Source organism: Rana temporaria, chromosome 1 (assembly GCF_905171775.1).
Source record: "Rana temporaria chromosome 1, aRanTem1.1, whole genome shotgun sequence".
Taxonomy (NCBI): Eukaryota; Metazoa; Chordata; class Amphibia; order Anura; family Ranidae; genus Rana; species Rana temporaria.
Window position 1 is genome coordinate 295,117,685 of NC_053489.1, and position 20,704 is coordinate 295,138,388.

The 20,704-nt window shown below is 42.9% G+C and overlaps 1 protein-coding gene across 1 annotated transcript in view; it reads right to left on the reverse strand.

Annotated features, from left to right (window-relative positions):
• GLDC (glycine decarboxylase) overlaps window positions 1-20,704 on the reverse strand; it is an 86,121-nt gene that overhangs the window by 25,615 nt on the left and 39,802 nt on the right. Inside the window, exons 4-7 of the mRNA XM_040357626.1 lie at window positions 15,105-15,269; window positions 13,637-13,714; window positions 7,738-7,885; window positions 7,192-7,388 (exon numbers count right to left, since the gene is read on the reverse strand). Coding sequence (XP_040213560.1) covers window positions 7,192-7,388; window positions 7,738-7,885; window positions 13,637-13,714; window positions 15,105-15,269 — 588 coding nt within the window. The remainder of the gene's footprint in view (window positions 1-7,191; window positions 7,389-7,737; window positions 7,886-13,636; window positions 13,715-15,104; window positions 15,270-20,704) is intronic.

Genomic DNA, 20,704 nt, shown 5'->3' on the forward strand with positions numbered 1-20,704 from the left:
CCCCTTCCTTACCGCTAGTCTGAGATACCTCCGAGACTGCGGAGCGATTGGGATGTGTAGGTAGGCGTCCCTCAAATCTATTGACGCCATGAAGCAACCTGGCTTCAATAGATTCCTTACCGAAAAAATAGAGTCCATTTTGAACCTCCTGTACTTGACTGATTTGTTCAAGGGTTTTAAGTTTAAGATCATCCTGAACTTTCCCGTGGGTTTCCTCACTAGAAACACATGGGAGTAGAACCCCAACCCTTGTTCTGCCTGAGGCACCTGCACTATTACCCCCTGCTGAATAAGCTCCTTTAAAGAGGATTTCATGGCCAGGGATTTTAGTGGATCTTTTGGGAGATTTGTTACCCGGAAACTTTGCGGTGGGGCTTCTGAAAATTCTATCTCGTACCCCCGGGACAAGGTGTTCAGAATGTAACCATTGGTGGTTACCTCTGACCACCGCGGAAGAAATTTCTGTAATCTTCCGCCGACCCGGGTCACCGAGTCATTGAGACTTCTGGGGCTGCGCAGGAGGATTGAAAAGGATTCCTTTTTTCTCCTTGCCCTTTTGGGCTGCCCAACCTCTCCTATCCCCCTGGGGTTTGTTGTTTTTGTCTTGCCCTCTTTGCTGACGAAAAAAACGTCTGGGGGGTTGCCTCTTTCTCTTGACAGGGAAAGACCTTTTCTTATCCGCGGTCCTATCCAAGATGCTATCCAGCTCAGGACCAAACAGGAGGTCTCCTGAAAAAGGAATGCCGCACAGCTTGTTTTTTGATGCCGCATCCCCTGGCCGGGTTTTTAGCCATAGCGCTCTCCTGGCAGAATTTGCCAGAGCCGCGGACCTAGCTGACATTTTAATAGCCTCTGCTGAAGCATCTGCAATGTAGGCTACTGCTGTGGTTAAGGTAGAAAAATAATCCAGAATCTCTTCTTTCGATGAGTCAGCTGAAATATGAGCTTTCAACTGGTTCGTCCAGAACTCCAGATTCTGGGCCACACATGTTGTAGCCATGGCAGGCTTTAGACCAGGGGTCCTCAAACTACGGCCCGCGGGCCACATGCGGCCCGCGGAGGACTTTAATCCGGCCCGCCCGTCCCTGACAGGCAATGCCGGCCGGTTACACAGCAATCCTGCTGTGTCACGGAGATCTCCGTGAAACACAGCGTTAACAGTTCCGGCGCGCTGTGTTAAATGTCCCGCCCTCCTCCTCCTAGAAGACTAGCTTGTGTGATAGAGCCAGTGTGCTGTCTGTCACACAAGCTGGTCTAGGAGGAGGAGGAGGGCGGGACATTTAACACAGCGCGCCGGAACTGTTACAGTGGGGGAGCATCGTGACAGCCAGACTGACACAGCACAAAACAGTAAGGAGGCTGTGAAGTGCTTACAATGGGGGGGGGGGGGGGGCTGGCTTGCGATTGTGAGGGGAGCTAAAGTTTATTTTTAATGATGATGATGATGATGGGGGGTGGCTATATTGTGAGAGGAGCTAAAGATTATTTTATTGATGATGATGATGATGATGGTGGGGGGGGGGGGGTGGCTGGATTGTGAGGGGCGCTAAAGATTATTTTAATAAGGATGATGATGGTGGCTGGATTGTGAGGGGAGCTAAAGATTATTTTAATAATGATGATGATGGTGGGGGGTGGCTGGCTTGCGATTGTGAGGGGAGCTTAAGATTATTTTAATAATGATGATGATGATGGGGGTGGGGGGGCTGGCTTGCGATGGTGAGGGGAGCTAAAGATTTTTTAATGATGATGGTGGGGGCTGGCTTGCAATGGTGAGGGGAGCTGATGGGTTTTTAATGATGATGGTGGGGGGGGGGGGGCCTGGCTTATGATGGTGAGGGGAGCGGATGATTTTTTAATGATGATGAAGGGGGGGGGGGCCTGGCTTACGATAATGATGGTGGTGGGGGGGGGTTTAAACCAGGGGTCCTCAAACTACGGCCCGCGTGAATTTTTAATGATGATGATGGTGGGGCTGATGATTTTGTAATGATGATGATGGTGGGGGGGGGGGGCTGATGATGGTGAGGTGGGCTGATGGTGATGTAATTAATGATGGTGATGATGGGGCTGATGATGTAATGATGATGATGGTGGGGGGGGGGGCTGATGATGATGATGTAATGATGATTGGGGAGCTTGCAATGTTCTTGATCGGCTTGCAATTAATAATTGTGGGGGGGGGGGGGGTTGCAATGAGGGGCTTACAATGATGATGGCGAGGGGGGCTTGCAATGAGGGGATGATGGTGAGGTGGGGGGGCTTGCAATGATCATGATCGGTTTGCAATTAATGATTGTGAGGGGGGGGGGGCTTATAATGATGAAGGGGGAGGGTTGTATTTGTTCCCATTTTGTTTTTTTTCACTTCAAAAACATATATGTGCAGTGTGCATAGGAAATTGTTCATAGTTTTTTTATAGTCCGGCCCTCTAACGGTCTGAGGGACAGTGAACCGGCCCCCTGTTTAAAAAGTTTGAGGACCCCTGCTTTAGACCATTCATAGTCGACTGCCATGCCCTCTTTAAGAGTAGATCCATACGCTTAACCATAGGGTCCTTAAGAACCCCCATGTCCTCAAAGGCCAAGTCTGTTGACCTGGACACCTGCGAAAAAGCCGCGTCCAGTCTAGGAACTTTGTTCCAAACTGCTGCTGAATCTTCCTCAAAAGGAAAGCGCCTCTTATGAGCTTTAGGGAAAAAGGGCTTCTTTTCTGGATCCTGCCATTCTCTAACTATGGCCTCAGAAATTACTGCATGAACCGGAATGACCCGCCCTTTAGGTTCACCTAGACCTGCATACATGCGGTCATGTAAGGTTAAATCCCTTTTTTCCTCAGTCAGGCCCAAAGTAACATGTATAGCCTTCCACTTCCTCCAGGGATAGTTTAAACTTTGAGGGCTGTCCTATCACCTCCCCCTCTGATTCCTCTGAGTCCTCACTACCGTGTTGGTCCCTGGGACCTGAATCCTCAATCATAACAAGTTCAGGTACAATCCCTGACTCCTGCGAAGATTGGGAAGTGGATGCTTGAGGGGTGGAAGGCGCAACTAATGAATCACGCATAGATTGAAACGTGCTCAATAGTTCTTTTTTCGCAGAGGAGATCAGATCATCCCGCATGGCGGCCGATTCCTCCTGAATTAAAACATCAATGCAAGCTTTGCACAGTACTTTCTTCCAGCTATCGCTCATCTTTGATCTACATGATGGGCATTTTCTTCTATTGTCGGATTTAGCCTGTAAAAAAGCACAGAAGAAAGTAGGGGGACCCTAGTGAGAACCCTGTTCCCATATGTGGTCCCCTAGCAAAGGTGCACTAGTAAAAGACAGTAGCCAAACCAGTGCCCAGACAGGCCCCCCCCAAGCCACTGGGGGGGGAGGGGGGGGGGAAGTTGAGACCGACCCTCCACCTTAAGAAAAAAATTTAGGCAGAAAAACCAAAAGGAAGGACACTTACTGTGCTGCTTCCTGCTGAGGTCTTGCTGGTGCCTGTGCCTGTCCCCACCGCTGGATTCTCTGCCGTTTCCATCGCAGAACGCCAGCGCTTCACCCTGTGGCTTGTCACACCTTCTCCGGAGACCTATAGCGCCGTTGCGCCGGACCGGAAGAAGGAAATCAGCACCAGCTCCCGCCCCTTCCTCTAGCCGAAAGCGCCGGAAATGACGCATCACACCAGCGACCGCGCTGTATGAAAACAAATGGCGCGAATCGCGCGCGCGGCCGCCGGACGCCATCCCAGCTTTTCGTTGGCTCCACTGAGCACGCTACCGTGGAAGGGGAGCCCGGCTACTAACCGCCACCGAACGGGTAGCGCGGGGAGCGGACGTCTCACAGGCAGATGCCTGACAGGTACGAGGGAAGCGGTCCCACTGGACCAACAAAAAAAATACACTCCCCTCTGGAAGATGTTCCCTCCGGGTCGAGGAAACACAAAAAACTGATGTGTGCTGGGAGGAGCCTCCCTTTAAAGATTTGGATTGAAGGTGTTTCCTGTGGAGAGGGAGGAGCCAATATCTCGAGGTGCTGTCCTGAAAGACGCCCTGGGAAATAAAGTATGTGAACCCTTGGATTTAATAACTGGTTGAACCTCTTTTGGCAGCAATAACTTCAACCAAACCTTTCCTGTAGTTGCAGATGCACAAAACGTGCACAACGGTCAGGAGTAATTCTTGACCATTCCTCTTTACAGAACGGTTTTAGTTCAGCAATATTCTTGGGATGTCTGGTGTGAATCGCTTTCTTGAGGTCATGCCACAGCATCTCAAATCGGGTTGAGGTCAGGACTCTGACTGGGCCATTCCAGAAGGCGTATTTTCTTTTGTTTAAGCCATTCTGTTGATTTACTTATATGCTTTGGGTCGTAGTCCTGTTGCAACACCCATCTTCTGTTGAGCTTCAGCTGGTGGACAGATGGGCTTAAGTTCTCCTGCAAAATGTCTTGATAAACTTGGGAATTAATTTTCCTTCAATGATAGCAATCCGTCCAAGCCCTGACGCAGCAAAGCAGCCCCAAACCATGATGCCCCCACCACCATACTTCAGTTGGGATGAGGTTTTGATGTTTGTGTGCTGTGCCTCTTTTTCTCCACACATAGTGTTGTGTGTTTCTTCCAAAACAACTCAACTTTGGTTTCATCTGTCCACAGAATATTTTGCCAGTACTGCTGTGGAACATTGAGGTGCTCTTGTGCAAACTGTAAACGTGCAGCAATGTTGTTTTTGGACAGCAGTGGCTTCCTCTATGGTATTCTCCCATGAAATCCATTCTTGTTTAGTGTTTTACGTATCGTAGATTCGGTAACAGGGATGTTAGCATATGCCAGAGACTTTTGTAAGTCTTTAGCTGACACTCTAGGATTCTTCTTCACCTCATTGAGCAGTCTGCGCTGTGCTCTTGCAGTCATCTTTACAGGACCGCCACTCCTAGGGAGTGTAGCAGCAGTGCTGAACTTTCTCCATGTATAGACAATTTGTGTTACCATGGACTGATGAACAGCAAGGTTTTTGGAGATACTTTTATAACCCTTTCCAGCTGTATGCAAGTCAACAATTCTTAATCGTAGGTCTTCTGAGAGCTCTTTCGTGCGAGGCATCATTCACATCAGGAAATGCTTCTTGTGAAAAGTAAACCCAGAACAGGTGTTTTTTTTTATAGGGCAGGGCAGCTGTAACCAACACCTCTAATCTCATTGATTGGACTCCAGTTGGCTGACACCTCACTCCAATTAGCTCTTGGAGATGTCATTAATCTAGGGGTTCACATACTTTTTACACCTGCACTGTGAATGCTTACATGGTGTGTTCAATAAAAACATAGTAACATTTAATTCTGTGTGTGTTATTAGTTTAAACAGACTGATTGTCTATGGTTGTGACTTAGATGAAGATCAGCTAACATTTTATGACCAATTTGTGCAGAAATCCATATCATTCCAAAGGGTTCACATACTTTATTGCAACTGTATGTAGCGCTTGTGTACTTTTCTGTACAGGTGCTATAGTCAAATTTAGTTGGGGAATGAGAGAGTTACTTGCTCTCATTCATTTGATTTGCTAAATTCGGCTGTTGCCAATTCTGGATTGTCCTGTGGGACATTCTGTGCCCCAGAGATGTAGTTCCATCTCTGGGCGGTAGGTGGCGCCAGAGGGGTCCAGACGGAGCCGCTTTTCCCCAGCAGCCAATTAGAGGAGTGTTTCCCTGTACAGACCAGCGGATCAATCCGTTGGGATGGATTCAAGCGGATAGATTTGAAAGCATGTCTTCAAATTTTTATCCGCTTGAAATCCATCCCAGGGGATAAAAATCCGCGGAAACAGATCCGCTGGATTGTACACACCAGGGGATCTATCCGCTGGAGCCGGTCCGCGGATCAATTCCAGCGGATGGATCCTCTCGTGTGTACGGGGCCTAAATCCTATTCTCCTCCTTCCACACACCGAGGCATACCGTCATCCACAACCGCTTAGTACCAACCACTGGGTGCTGTAACTGTCAGCCTTAGGACCCACCTCCTACTCTGCTCATTGTTTAGGAACTAGCGCCCCCCTTCTTTTTGGCCAATCAGTGGGTTGCCTGGCAAACATGGCCGAGCGTATTAACAGCTGACGATCAGCTGTCGAGTTCGGCTATTTTCGTGGCCTGTTACTGCGCGCACAGAGTCTGCGCAGTCGGTTACGGAACCTATCCGATGGCGGAACCAGATCGATAAGACATTCTGTCTGTGTGTATGGGCTTTACTGTTGGCTAATGTCCGGAAGAAACTGTCTTTTCATTTCCATGAGAAAGCAACTAGACAAAGACTACTTTAACCACTTGAGCTCCAGGCCAATTCTGACACTTCTCACACAAGTGTAAAAATGTTATGCTAAAAAGTTACCTAGGACCTCCAAAACATTATTTAAGCAGAAGCCCTAGAAAATAAAAATGGTGGGTATTGCTTTTTTTTTTTTTTTTTTTTATGCCACACCGCACAGCAGTTTTTCAAACAGAATTTTTATTTTTATATTTTAAACAAAAAAAAAAAAAAAAAAAACACACCACACTTTGAATATTGCATTTTATTGCACGAAAACACAATACCAAATTGTGGTAAAATATTAAAAGAGGTTAAGCTTAGTAAATTGATACCCAACATGTCAGTTTAATAGTGCAGACAGTTGTGGAACAGTGCCATACTAGGGTATGTAAATCTTCCTAGGCAATGCTTTATAAGACTTTACAGGTTACCAGTTGGGGGCAGAAAGTGACTGGAAATAAAAAAAAAAAAAAAGTTTATAGCCACCGCCAGAATAAGAGAGTGGTAAATCATTCCGTGTGCGAAATATAATCTATGTCAACTGTCCAAAAGCACACACACAATCTAACTGTACAATTTACTTCAGCTCTACCAACTGTGTAGCACAAGGGCTGCCAGATTGTGTAAAAATTGATTGTATACTTTAAGTCCCCACATTACATAGTTTTGATCAATTTAAAAGTTAAATTGTATAAACGTACAAGGCTATCAGAGCCAACAACTCACATAACAAGTCTTTAGCTTTCCTGAGAAAACCTGGGTCTCTCATGCAACATGGGTAAAAATGTAACCGGAAGTTCATTTATTTGCATGTCCCAACATGTCTAAATGTATTAGAATAGAGTAGGATTGCTCACACACAAAGCTTTGTAATCAAGTATAAACTGACATACCTCGTCACGCCAACCATCCTTCCAGGCATCATGCGAATAAGATTCTCCCTCACAGCAAAGAAAGCTGCATGTGGTCCTCCATAGCCGAGTGGCACACCAAATCTTTGAGAGCTTCCCAGAGCTATATCCACCCCAAACTCTCCAGGAGGTCTCAGGATACACAATGCCAGAAGGTCAGTAGCAGAGCAAGCCAAGGTCTGATAGAAAAATAAGAGCTATTACCATCTGTTCACATGATCATGTCAACTATGTGACTTGTCTCCCATTTTTTTTCAAAATTTTTTGTAAATATAAAAATTTTCCTAGCTGGCTTATTAGGTCTTTAAATGTATTATCAAGAAAGCGAAGAATATTTTTACTCTCCCTTAGATGTGTCTTAAAAACTAGCTCAGCTTTCTTGTTACTAGGTAAAACGACTCCCTCATTTTGCCTCTTAGCCCAAACATCAGGTCCAACAATCTACTATATTCCATATTCTTCCTCCATGTTAAAAAAATAAAAATAAATAATTAAAAGTATAGTGGACATCACTACAATTGCTCTTACTCCATTTTGGTGTGCTCTGTCAACTAGCTGAGTGAAGTCTTCCACTTTTCCATTTGTATCAGGATATTGAAACAAAACACCACTGACGTCCTTTCCACTGAAGTCCATCTCATGTGGCAGCAGAAGTTCTGTTGTGACACCAATGTAGCTAGAACATAGGACAAAACAGCCAGTAATATAAATGTAAAAAATTTGACAAAATACCAGTCTAACCACACAGAGTAAGGGATTGCTACAGCGAGTTGGTCAGAACTTCAACTTTTTTTTTGGGGGGGGGGGGGGGGGTTAATTTCAGATGATTGCAAAATAAGAAAACAAAACAATGTGGCCAGGCAGTGGGAGAAGAAAATCCTGGGGTATATCACCAGCAGGTGGAAAGAGGACCCAACTCCTATATATAGATCTTTAGTTAGACCTCACTTACAAAAAAAGTATTGAACAGAACAATGAATGGTGCTGCACTGTTATAAAGCTGTAAAGTGGAGCATATTTTTTTGTCATACTGGTTACAAATCACAAACACACATTTATATATATATATATATATATATATATATATATATATATATATATATATATATATATATATATATATATATATATATATATATATATATATATATATATATATATATATATATATATATATATATATATATATATATATATATATAATAAAAATAAAAGTGCAAATAAGTAACCCAAATCCTTCAAATTTGCAAACTCCTCACAGCGTTGTGTAATAATCTCCGTAGCAAAGAGAACTCAAGTGTAACATACAAATATTTACCTGTGTATAAGGCGACCGGGCGTATAAAACGACCCCCTTCCAAGGCTTCTGACGCTTCATATTTCTTCCTTCTGGAGCCATATTCTTCATTCTTGCTGGAGCTGGAGCCAATCACAGCGAGCAATGTATTCTATTAATGAATACAAAGCCTGCTTGGATTGGCAGAGGCTGTAACATCAGCCCACGTCTCTCTGACTCTCAAAGCCAATCCAAGCAGGCTACTGCATGTAGCCTGCTCGGATTGGCAGAGGTTGTTATTCCAATCAGAGCAGGCTCTGTATTAATTTGAATACATCGCTCACCGGGATTGGCTAAGCGGTATATACTGTATGTAGCCGAAGCTGCATACAGTATTACCGCACATCCAGCAGGCATCCGAGCAGCTGACCCGGCGTATAAAAAAAAAAGACAACCCCTGCTTTTTGGCCAGTTTTTTTAAGTGTAAAAGGTAGTCTTATACGCCAGCAAATACAGTAATCAATCAGTGCTCATATTGATAAAAAATGCTGTGGCTGATGCATACATAACGTGAAGTAACATACAAGTGAAAACTAATAAGTCTAAGAAAATTCTAATGTGGAAGGTGAAAATGGAAGTGCTGTGATCTTTCACCATGCAAAGGAAAGTGCAGCAGGTGTCTTTCCATGTAGCGACACCTCTGTGCAAGATGGCCTCTCACCTTACTGCTGTAAGGTAACAGCATGGGTGAATGAGTATTCCAATATCCTCTATGGAAGGGCTGCCCAACCTTTTGAAAAGTGAAGGCCACCTAAGCGACTTGGTAACCGTTCGTGGGCCACCAATGAGTGGAGCGGGTGGATGGCAGCCCACTCTACTCTATAGAGCCCACTCCCCTTTCTTTTTTTGGGGGGGGTTGGAAGTAGGCATTTTTAAACAGACAGAAGTCCATTTACATCTGCTACTCTTTAGAGGTGAATGGAGGGTCCAATTGGGTCGGACTGACTGTGTGAAAGGGGCCTATGGCTCAGTGCAGAACAGATATGCCCATATATACACTGATTTTAGTAATAAACTTACCTTTAACAACGCTATTCCATCTCAGAGCAGGAGGTCGCGGGCCACATCAGGTGGCCCCAGGGCCACTGGTTGGGCACCCCTGCTCTATGGGTTCTCCTATGGATGGCTGATGGCTCTCAGGTATTGGTAATGCCTGCTACCTTTATGGGTCCTCCTCTCCTTGCCCCATTACAACAGTGCAGCACCACTCATTCATCTACATATCATTGGGCACAGATTCCTATTGGCGTTTGCAGTAGTTTATTTTTTCACCATTTTCAGTGATAGCGCAGGAGCATCTCTTGAATAGTATTGAACAGAACAAGTTTAGAAAAAAAATAACAAAAATTGTAAAAATTTGGGGGGATAAGACATATCGAGTTGTGCTCATAAGTTTACATGCCCTGGCAGAATTTATGATTTCTTGGCCATTTTTCTGTGATAATGAATGAAAAACATAAAAACGTTTGTTTCGCTCATTGTTAGTGTTTGGCTGAAGCCATTTATTATCAAATTAATGGTGTTTACGCTTAAAATCATAATCACAACAGAAACTACCCAAATGACCCTGATCAAAAGTTTACATACCCCAGTTCTTTATACCGTGTATTGCCCCCTTTATCATCAATGACAGCTTGAAGTCTTTTGTGGATGAGGCTATTTATCTTCTCAGATGGTAAAGCTGCCCATTCCTTTTGGCAAAAAGCCTCCTGTTGTGAGAAATACCGCTCAGAAAACTGCTAATCCCCTGGCTTTGCTTCCGTCCCACCAAGCCAAAAGGGTGTTGGCTATGCACAGGTGCATTGGATGAAAAGAGGTCCTGGACTGCCGCACTCCTTAAAACGATATTTTTATTCAGCAAGTGAAATCCAAAAAACAACCAACAATGTTGCAGTCAAAAAGAAGTGAACAAAAAGGATGGCGGACATGTTTCACATCGTGTGATGCTTAAAATCGTAGCTGCGATTTCACTTGCTGAATAAAGATATAGTTTTAAGGAGTGCGGCAGTCCAGGACCTCTTTTTATCCAAAAAGCCTCCTGTTCCTGTAAATTCTTGGGCGGTCTTGCATGAACTGCACGTTTGAGATCTCCCCAGTGTGGCTCAATAATATTGAGGTCAGGAGACTGAGATGGCCACTCCAGAACCTTCACTTTATTCTGCTGTAGCCAATGACAGGTCGACTTGGCCTTGTGTTTTGTCATGTTGGAATGTCAAATTACGGCCCATGCGCAGCTTCCTGGCTGATGAATGCAAATGTTCCTCCAGTATTTGACGACATACTGCATTTATCTTGTCATCACTTTTGACCAAATTTCCTGCGCCTTTGTAGCTCATACACCCCCAAAACATCAGCGATCCACCTCAGTGCTTCACAGTAGGAATGGCATACCTTATTGACTCCTCTCCTAAAGAGGAGTTTGTTTGTGGCCAAAAATCTAAATTTTGGTCTCATCACTCCAAATGACTTTGTGCCAGAAGGATTGAGGCTTGTCTCTGTGCCGTTTGGTGTATTGTAAGACTGATACTTTGTGGAATTTGCGTAGTAATGTCTTTCTTCTGGTGACTTGACATGCAGCCCATCTTTCTTCAAGTGCCTCCTTATTGTGCATCTTGAAAAACAGCCACACCACGTTTTCAGAGAATCCTGTATTTCACCTGAAGTTATTTGTGGGTTCTTCTTTGCATCCCAAACAATTTTCCTGGCAGTTGTGGATGAAATTTTAGTTGGTCTACCTCACCGTGGTTTGGTTTCAACAGAACCCCTCATTTTCCACTTCTTGATTAGAGTTTGAACACTGCCGACTGACATTCTCAATTCCTTGGATCTCTTTTTATATCCCTTTCCTGTTTTATACACTTCAACTACCTTTTCCCGCAGATCCTTTGACAGTGCTTTTGCTTCCCCCATGACTCAGAATCCCGAAACATCAGTGCAGCACTGGATGAAAGATGCAAGGGTTTGTCAGGAGTCCAGAAACGCATTGACACACACACACACACACTAGGTGAGGATTGGTTACCTTAAATTGGCATTCAAACCCCTTTGTTCGAACTTGTGTGCATGTTATCAGGGCAAAATCACCAGGGTATGTAAACTTTTGATCAGGGTCATTTGGATAGCCATGAATAAGCACTGATTTTGTGCGAAACGTCGGCTGTTCCCCTGTTTCTGTGATTTGGTGATGTATCTGCTGTTCATTTAATAAAAGACAACCTGTACGGTTTTTGGAGTGCGGCCATCCATCCATCTATCTTTTATGGATAGTTTGTGTTGTGATGATTTAAAAAGTGTAAACACAGGCTGATTATCAATCAACTAACACAAACAATGAGTGAAATTTTTTTTGGCGTTTTCATTTATATTCACAGAAAAATGGCCAAGAAATCAAATTCTGCCAGGGTATGTGAACTTATGAGCACAACTGTAAGGAACAACTTCAGGAAATATGTACAGTTTCCAGGAAAGAAGAGTAATGGGGAACCTCATTGAAACCTTTACATGGGCTGTGTGTGTGTATGTATGTATGTATGTATGTATGTATGTATGTATGTATGCATGCATGCATGCATGTATGTATGGTTGTGGAAATTTAAAGATGTATTTATTATGTATTGTCATAGTGTCACCCATGGTTGGTTCTCCCTCAGCCCGCTCTAGAAAGCTGACTGGGGCAGACAGACTGGTGGAGATACACTTCCTGATTTGGAGAAGGGTGTTTGTGGAGGGGGGTGTCGGCCAGCGAAAGGGCCCCTGTGTGATGCACAGATATTCGCCTTCTCGGTGCGTCCGCTCTGCAAACGCATTGTCAATTTAGCTGGTGTGCGCTCCTGTCATCTCTCAGTACCTGATCAATACTGTTTTGTGATGTGCGCCTACACCTGCAGATAAGCTCCTCATCAGGAACTGTATCCTATTGTTATATTGCTGTATTGTTATCGATTATTACTGTATTGTATTGTGGTGTTGTATTATTTTGTTATTGTTATTACTGTATTGAATCCCTGTTGGAAGGGCTTCCGTATATGAGCATCTGCTGGGTGAAGCTGACACCCTGTGAGCTCACTTCCTATGGAGGTGGTCACATGTGACCTCACTTCCTACTGGACTTTTAATTAAACTGCCTGCAGCCGTTTGACTAAGCATTGTTCCAATCACATGTCTGTGATTGGTTCTTTTGAAAGCATACAACATGTCTGATTGGCTGTTTTGTGAAGCCACATCTTTTGTTACTGATGTTGATGCTATATAATAAAAGGGACAAGCTGCAGGAAGCCAGTCATGGCTGGAGCGAGAATGATATGAGAACAAGCTGGTGATGGTGTCTTTTTGTATGGATGGTGAGTGAATCTATTTAGCTTAAATATGGATTATTTCATTAAGATGAATAAGACACAGAATATCTGTCTGCTTTGCAGACAGCCAGAAATTCTACGACAGTATGTATGTATGTATGTATGTATGTATATATATATAAATCTGCAGAGCCATTTATTCTTTGAAATTGCATGTACATGTCTCTGTGGAAATGGGGGTGAAAATTAAAGTTACTAGGCCCTTTTCTCTGCAAGTCAAATATTCTTCATTATATATATATATATATATATATATATATATATATATATATATATATATAAAAAAAAAAAAGGGAAGTACAGACATTAGCTTCTATACAGAAGAGCTACTATTACTCAATGTTTATATGGGAAATGAGGCGCCCCACCCCATTTCTGAATACCTTTAGAACATCAGCTTTAATATTAGGTTGGGGGGTGATACCTTAACATTGAACTTGTAACCAAGACCTTCTATTTTAAACAGTATCAGTTAGAATGAAAAGTGGTATTTTGCAGTAAAAAGACACTTTATGATGAAATCTATATGTCTGTAAAAACTGAATTCACAGTGTTTAAATTAGTTAAATCCGTTTGAGAAATTAAGCATATCCAGATTATATATTATGGACATCTCTTGCTTATCTAGTACATACAAGACTGCTAAAGAAGTAGGTCAGCAAAAGAAGTAGCCAAGACATAAATAAAAATTCAAACTTACTAGTAACCATGGAAAAAATAAAAATAAAATGCTTACTTGGCTCTTGTCTGTACCACAGCTATAGTTTGAGGATGACATCTGCTGTCCACATAAAACTTCCTCCTCTTGTTGTGTCTACAAAACAAAAAGGATCAACAAGGTCAAATAACATGGAACTGCAGACAACCTAAGGCTTTCACACGAGGCGGACTCGGTGGCTACAGAGTCCGCCAGCTCAGCTGGATATCTCTGTGCTGAGCCGGCGGATGACAAGTCCCTCTCTGCTCACTGAGCGGGGAGGGGCTTGTGCAGCGCCACTGTCTCCTATGTCTGTTTTTATCAGATCTCACCCAATCCGCCATGGACCGATGGGGACGTACCGTCCGATTTTGGAGGATTGGATCGGGTCGGATGTCAGCGGACATGTCTCCGCCAACATCTGACGCTCCATAGGATTGCATGGAGCGGCCATTCAGGTCCGCCGACAAAACTGAAAGGCGGACCTGAATGGTCTGACTGTGTGAGAGGGGCCTTACTCAGAAGCTGAAAAACACTAAATAAAAAAAATAAAATCGATGCAAAAGGAAGCACCAGCACCTTGAACCAACCACACTGCATACAAAAGACTGGATTCAGGTATTGGGAGTTGGAAGGGGATGACGACTGAATAGGCAGGTTTACAGAAGGGGGGGTGGTGGTAGTGCTGCTTAGGCATAGCGTCAGCAAACATGCAGGGGACAATGCAGAAGTGCAATGCTGTCACCCTCCTGGTTATTTTGTGACAATCTTAAAAGTGGCTAAGGAACTATAAATTATATATATATATATATATATATATATATATATATATATATATATATATATATATATATATATATTTTGCAGGGAAAGCTGGGACAAAAATTTTGCCCTGGACTTCATCCAGACTGGCCCACTTTTACAGGTCTTTCCCATGGCAGCCGGACAACTCCTGCACTCCCCGGCCACCCAAGCCCCCTCTCCCCCTTCACTAGCCATTCTACTTTGTTAGAGTAGAACGGCTGGTACTGGTACTCTTATAGGCAGTACCAGTGGGGAAGCTAGACATTATTTCACCCGGTGGAAAGAATCAGTTCAGTGCCCCCCCTTATGGGACAAGATTAGGCAGAAGTGAGAAACTCCCAGGCCATAGCTGTTGAGTCAGCTGTCTGTCCCCTCCCCCATGCTCCTCTATTGTCTCCCCTGCTCCTCCCCTTGCTTCTCTGTTCCCCCCAGGTGAGCGCTGCGGAAAGAGAGAGGAGGTGAGCGCTGCGGGAAGGGAGAGACCTAGGAGCGGAGGGGGGAGGCGGTCCGCTGTCACTGAAGCCGGCCCACTGAGCCATCGGCCCACCGGGAAACTCCCTGTAGTCCCAATGGCCAGTCCATCCCTGCGTGTAGGTATTTTTTTTTTTTTTTACAGTATTTGGCAGCTTTTTGGCTATACACTTTAATATATACAGGAGACAAAAGTTTACTAAAAACAAAAATATACTTTAAAAGTTCAAACCTGTGGCACAACTGCATGGCTTCAGCAGCAGCCGTCCCTTCATCCAGTAAAGAAGCATTGGCCACATCCATTCCAGTTATATCACACACCATAGTCTGATAATTCAGCAAGCTCTCTAGACGACCCTGGGACACCTCTGGCTGATATGGAGTATACTGCGTTACCCTAGTGAGAGAAATTCATGTCAGAACAAATAGGTTTGCAAGATTACCTGTAATGGAATATGTATAGCAGATGAGTTTGGTCTTTGCAGCATCTGTACTGGGAGCATTTCATTAGCTATATGCATGTATCTAATAATTGTTCAAAAGGGACTGAAAAAAATAATGATGAAAGACACGATTACTTAAGTATTAGCAAAAACCTATGGGTTATATGTAATCAATGATTCGACTGAATTCAGTACATTCATATTCACCCAATTTACAATGGGATGAACATGCACCAAGCAAATGCAGCTGCTTAAATCTCATTTATAGTGCCCAGGAGGAGGTACCAGCAAGGATGAGTCTATGCACCACCTATCTGTATTTCGTATTCATTTGGATTATTACTAGGGCTGGGGAAATTTAAGATTAATTCCTCGATTAATCTTTAATTTTTTTGATCGATCAAAATTCTTGACGTCACTGGACAGCCTGGACAGTGAGACTTACCCTGCTGGATGTGAGCAAGCTGCACCCATTGGATTGAGGTACCTCTGCATCTGTGGAGCAGGAGGATGCATCAGGCTCCATCAAGGGAAGGGGGCAAAAATAACCATTTTGTGCAGACAATTCTTTGTGTATCGGCAACATCTGTTCCGTGCGAAAGACTGTTCAGTTCTTCAGGGAATATTGTCAATAAAATGCAATCATGTCTGCTTCCAGAAAATATAAACACCCTGGTATGTCTGTGTGACTGGCTAAAAGTGATGCCTACTATAAAGTGACCGACAGTGAATATACTAGATACGTTTTATAATTAAAGTTAAACTAACTTTCTACGTTTTTCTTAAAGTTTTTAATAAGAAAAAAATTACTTGCGTCAGAACTGTGAAGTTAAGTCATGGATTGTGGAAACCAACTAGTGTCGGGTGATTGTATATAGTGTATACCACTGACTAATTCAGAGTTGCAATGCAAGGAGATCTAAAAGTAGCTGGATCTGTTTGTGCATTATAATTAATCGAAATTAGTCGATTAATCGACTAAAAATAAAACAAAACGATTAAATCGAACACGAAAATTTTAATCAGTAACAGCCCTAATTATTACTACTATTAGCTTGATAGACATTACAGGATAACTTTGGATATTGTGGGAACCTAAAAATAATCTATATCCCCCCCCCCCCCACCTCTTGCATGCATGATGAAGTGGTAAGGCATCCAAGGGACCCCTAAATCAAGTTCATCAAGGAGGAGCCGACCACCTACTTGCCCTCCATGTCGTTAGACCATTAGGGTTGGTACTCCGGCCCTAAATTTAGCACCGCTTTTCAATACCATGTTTTCTACAAAATTACTCTGAAGCATCCATTTGAAGAACAGCTTGTATGATAGAACATAGCGTATAAAGACATCTTTTTTTTTTTGGACAAAAGAATCTTTGACCAGTGTGCTATAAAAGTGCAATTCCAGCAGTTAAAGCAGAACTTTACCAACAAACAACTTGATAAAAAAAGCCAGGAATATACATTCCACAATTAGTAGGATAACAAAATGAGTGTGCACTGTAAATTGCCTCCAGCATTGTTCCGGTTTATCCTCGCCAGGGGCTACCCCTGAACAGCAGTAAATCTTTATGCAGTCAGCAGATTGGCCGCTAGTGGCGCTGATTTTTGGCAGAGCTGAAAAATTAAGAGCAACTGAGCTTGTGCAGAGCATGGCGAGACAGTGTATTACTGGATTTGAAACTGTATAGGCACCTATATCTAAAGGTTTTATATAGCTATACCTGCAAAAAAGGGGGCAGCATGACTTGCACTATTGTGCAAAAGTTTTAGGCAGGTGTGAAAAAATAAATAAAGCTGTAAACAATGCTTTTGAAATAGTAGGGTTACGTTTATTTTTATTTTATTTTTTATCAATTAACAAAACATGCAGTTTTGACCTCAGCAGGTAGGTTGTTCCAAACATCTTGGAGAAATAACCACAGATCTTTTGTGGATGTAGGCGGCCTCAAATCCGGTCTCTTCATGTAATCCCAGACTCAATGTTCAGATCAAGGTTCTGTAGAGACCAAACCATCACTTGTAGGACTCCTTGTTCATTTGTACACTGAAGTTCTTAATGACATTGGCTGTATGTCTGTTTTTTTTTTTTTCCTGCTGCAGAATAAATTTGGGGCCAAATCACATGCCTCTCTGTTGGTATGGCATGAAGGACAAGTATCTGCATGAATTTTTAAAGAAAGAAAAAAAGGAGGGAAAAAAAGTAGACAACGGCGCAGGCGCACTGAGCGATGACATCATAGCCACTCCGGCCAATCACAGCAGCGAAAACAAGGTAGCTCCAGGGGACATAGCGGCGGTGGTGGACAAGACCAAGGCGGACTTCGATCTTAGGTAAGTGGCACACAATGAGCTAGTATGCTGTGCATACTAGCTCAGTATGCCTTTCTCTTGCAGGTGTATTGAATATTTATTTATTTTTTATCCAAGGGTTTACTTCCTCTTTAACATGGTAATGAATAAAAGAGGTCCATCTAGAAAGAGAACTTGGCAGGTCCACCTATTCACTAGGCTTACAAGTCCTAAAAGGCACCAACGATACTTAAAGTGGAGGTTCACCATTTAAAAAAAATTCTGACATCACACGGAGTCGCGCCATCCTACCGACAGAATGCCGGTGGTTTTTTTTTTTTCCTCTTCTCAGCACATACCTCTTAATTTTCACCTCACGGCAATCCCGCGGGAGTGGGTGTTCCCAAGCACTGCCTGTGATTGACAGACGCCGTATAGAGCCGCACCGACGTTCGGGTTTTTTCGGCAACCTGTGACGCGCAGTATGCGCCGTTCGGAAGCCTGTCAATCACAGGCCGTGCTTGGGAACGCCCACTCCCGCGGGATTGCCGTGAGGTGAAAATCGGGATTAAGAGGTATGTGCTGAGAAAAAAAAAAAAAAAAAAACACCGGCATTCTGTCGGTAGGGTGGCGCGACTCCGTGTGATGTCAGAATTTTTTTTGAGGGTGAACCTCCACTTTAAATGGAACTTTAGTCTTTTTTTCAAATTTCCATTTTTAAATCTTATGCCCTTGTCATTTGAACTTTGCATAGTAAAAGATTGTTTTTCTGCCAGTAAATACCTTATACAGCCCATTTCCTGTTTGTCTGGTCATTAGCCTAGGCTTATGCTATCACGCACAGCTCTCTCTCACTCTTGTGAGTTTGCCAGGGGGGCAAGTCATAAGAGGGCCAATGAGAGCTGCAGAGTGTGCCTCTGTGTAAATCAAGAAAGTGAACAGGTAGCAGCTGCTCAGTTAAAATTATTGCAGCCAGACTCAGTGGAGGGAGATTTCTGCAGCATATTTGGCAAGTACAGAATATATAAAATATGCAAAGTGATCGGATTTTATTACAAATTATGTGAGCAGACTGCAGTTCCTCTTTAGTATCCATTTCTTCTTCCTGCTCGTTACACATTTACGCACTATTTCAGTGCTTACACTTGGTCACTCTCTCACGCTATTATGCGAGTTCACACACTGCAGTGAAGTATACTACGTGTTTATTATCCCCCATTCACGACAATTTCATTTGCAGGATACTATATCATCCAGCATTTTTTTTACATATATCGTGATATTGGGGTTCCACATACAAACACATCATATCGGATGGTTTCACTACTATTTTTTTTTTATTATTATTATTATTATTATTATTATTATTATTATTATTTACTCCATCCCACATTCACATTCACACCTATACCTGGTTACATAAGCAGATGCTACGATTGTTGTCACTTTACTTCCATTGACCTATGTTTAAGTTTTTTCTTTTTTATCCATCATAATAATTTTTTTTGCTTTTTGTCAGCTGATCTTTGAATTCCTTTCCACCTGGTTCTAATGGGTGTAGTTTCTCTCCGCTGTGTCTATCCACAGATGTATGAGATTACTGCAATCAGTTCAGACCAATCACAGACTGGACTCACCACATGACTTTTTTCTTTGGAATACTATAAATGAGATTGTTTATGTTGTTCTTAGCTATGAAGAAGCATTGTATAACAATGTGAAACGCATCAGCTATATCATTACACCATTTGCCGTTTCTCCGTGTGTGCATTGTTTTTTTACTGGATTAAAGGCTTTTATTGTTTTTTACATTTATCGGAGTGCAGCTGTCCATACCTTTTTGCTTCCATTTATCCTCTTTAGTATCTGCTGCCAATTTTAAAGCACTCCAGTTTCTATCTTTTCATGCATAGTTGAGTCCCTTAGCCTTGTTTTGATGTCAGAGGTATGGCTTTTTGGCTGCAATTCTTCCACGAAGACTACTTCTGGCCAGACTCCTGCAGACAGTAGATGGGGGATCTACCTGGGTCTCACCGATTTCCGCAATTTCTGATGTCCAAGGGAAGAAAGCATGAAATTGTCTCATCTACTGCATTAGCTTTCCTTGGCCAACCACTGCTTTTACAGTCCTCAGCATTGCCCATTTCTTAGTGCTTCTGCGGAGCTTGAACATCTTGAAACTCCAGTTCACTTTAAATTCTTTGCCTGGCAAAGACCTTGCTGCTGCAGTATAAATAGCCTGTGTCTTGTTGCTCAGTATTGCAGTGGTATACGACCTGCAACATGAAAAAAGCCTTCCCCAACCTCACTTAGTAGCAGAGTTTGGCTGTTTCTCACCCAGTTTTAAACCTCCTACACAGCCGTTTGTTTTAGTTAATGACTGCTTCAACCTACATAAGAAATTAGAGGATGATTAGCCCCTGCTTGGTATAAATCAGTTAGTCATGTGCAAATTCCTGACTTTGAACAAGTGTACAAAGTGTGTGCAAGTGTAGGACTTTGAAGCCAAAAGGGTAGTCACACCATATATTTATTTTATTTCAAAATTTGTCTGTTCGCTCACTTTGTAAATTGATAAAATAAAACAAATTAAATATTTATTTTTGAAAGCATTCTTACTTTACAGCATTTCTTCACACCCGCCTAAAACTTTTGCAGAGTACTGCATTTGTCCAACTAAAGTTCCAGGCACTATCAACCAGGTATTTCAGGTGATACAGGGGACCAAAACACAGCACAAGCACTATACAAACATGCTTTAAAAGGAACAGGATCCATTTAGTTTTTTTGGTAGCGTAACAAATGCCTTAACTGCTGAAAAGTACAGACATAACTTATTTCCAGTAAGGGTCAGGGGCATAATTGAAAGAAATGACCACATTTCGGAATAGTCTTCATCAGTACCATTATCTGCACAGGACTTTTTATGCAGCCGATTTGCCAAACTAGCAGTTGACAAAACCTGTGTAGATACCATACTGCAAGAAATACCATTCTAGTCCATATACATGGTTTTCCATCTTAAGCCTTGAAGGGTTATTTTTTGACCCCCAAAATACACCTGGTTGTCACAATGACCCTTACTGGAATAGTCA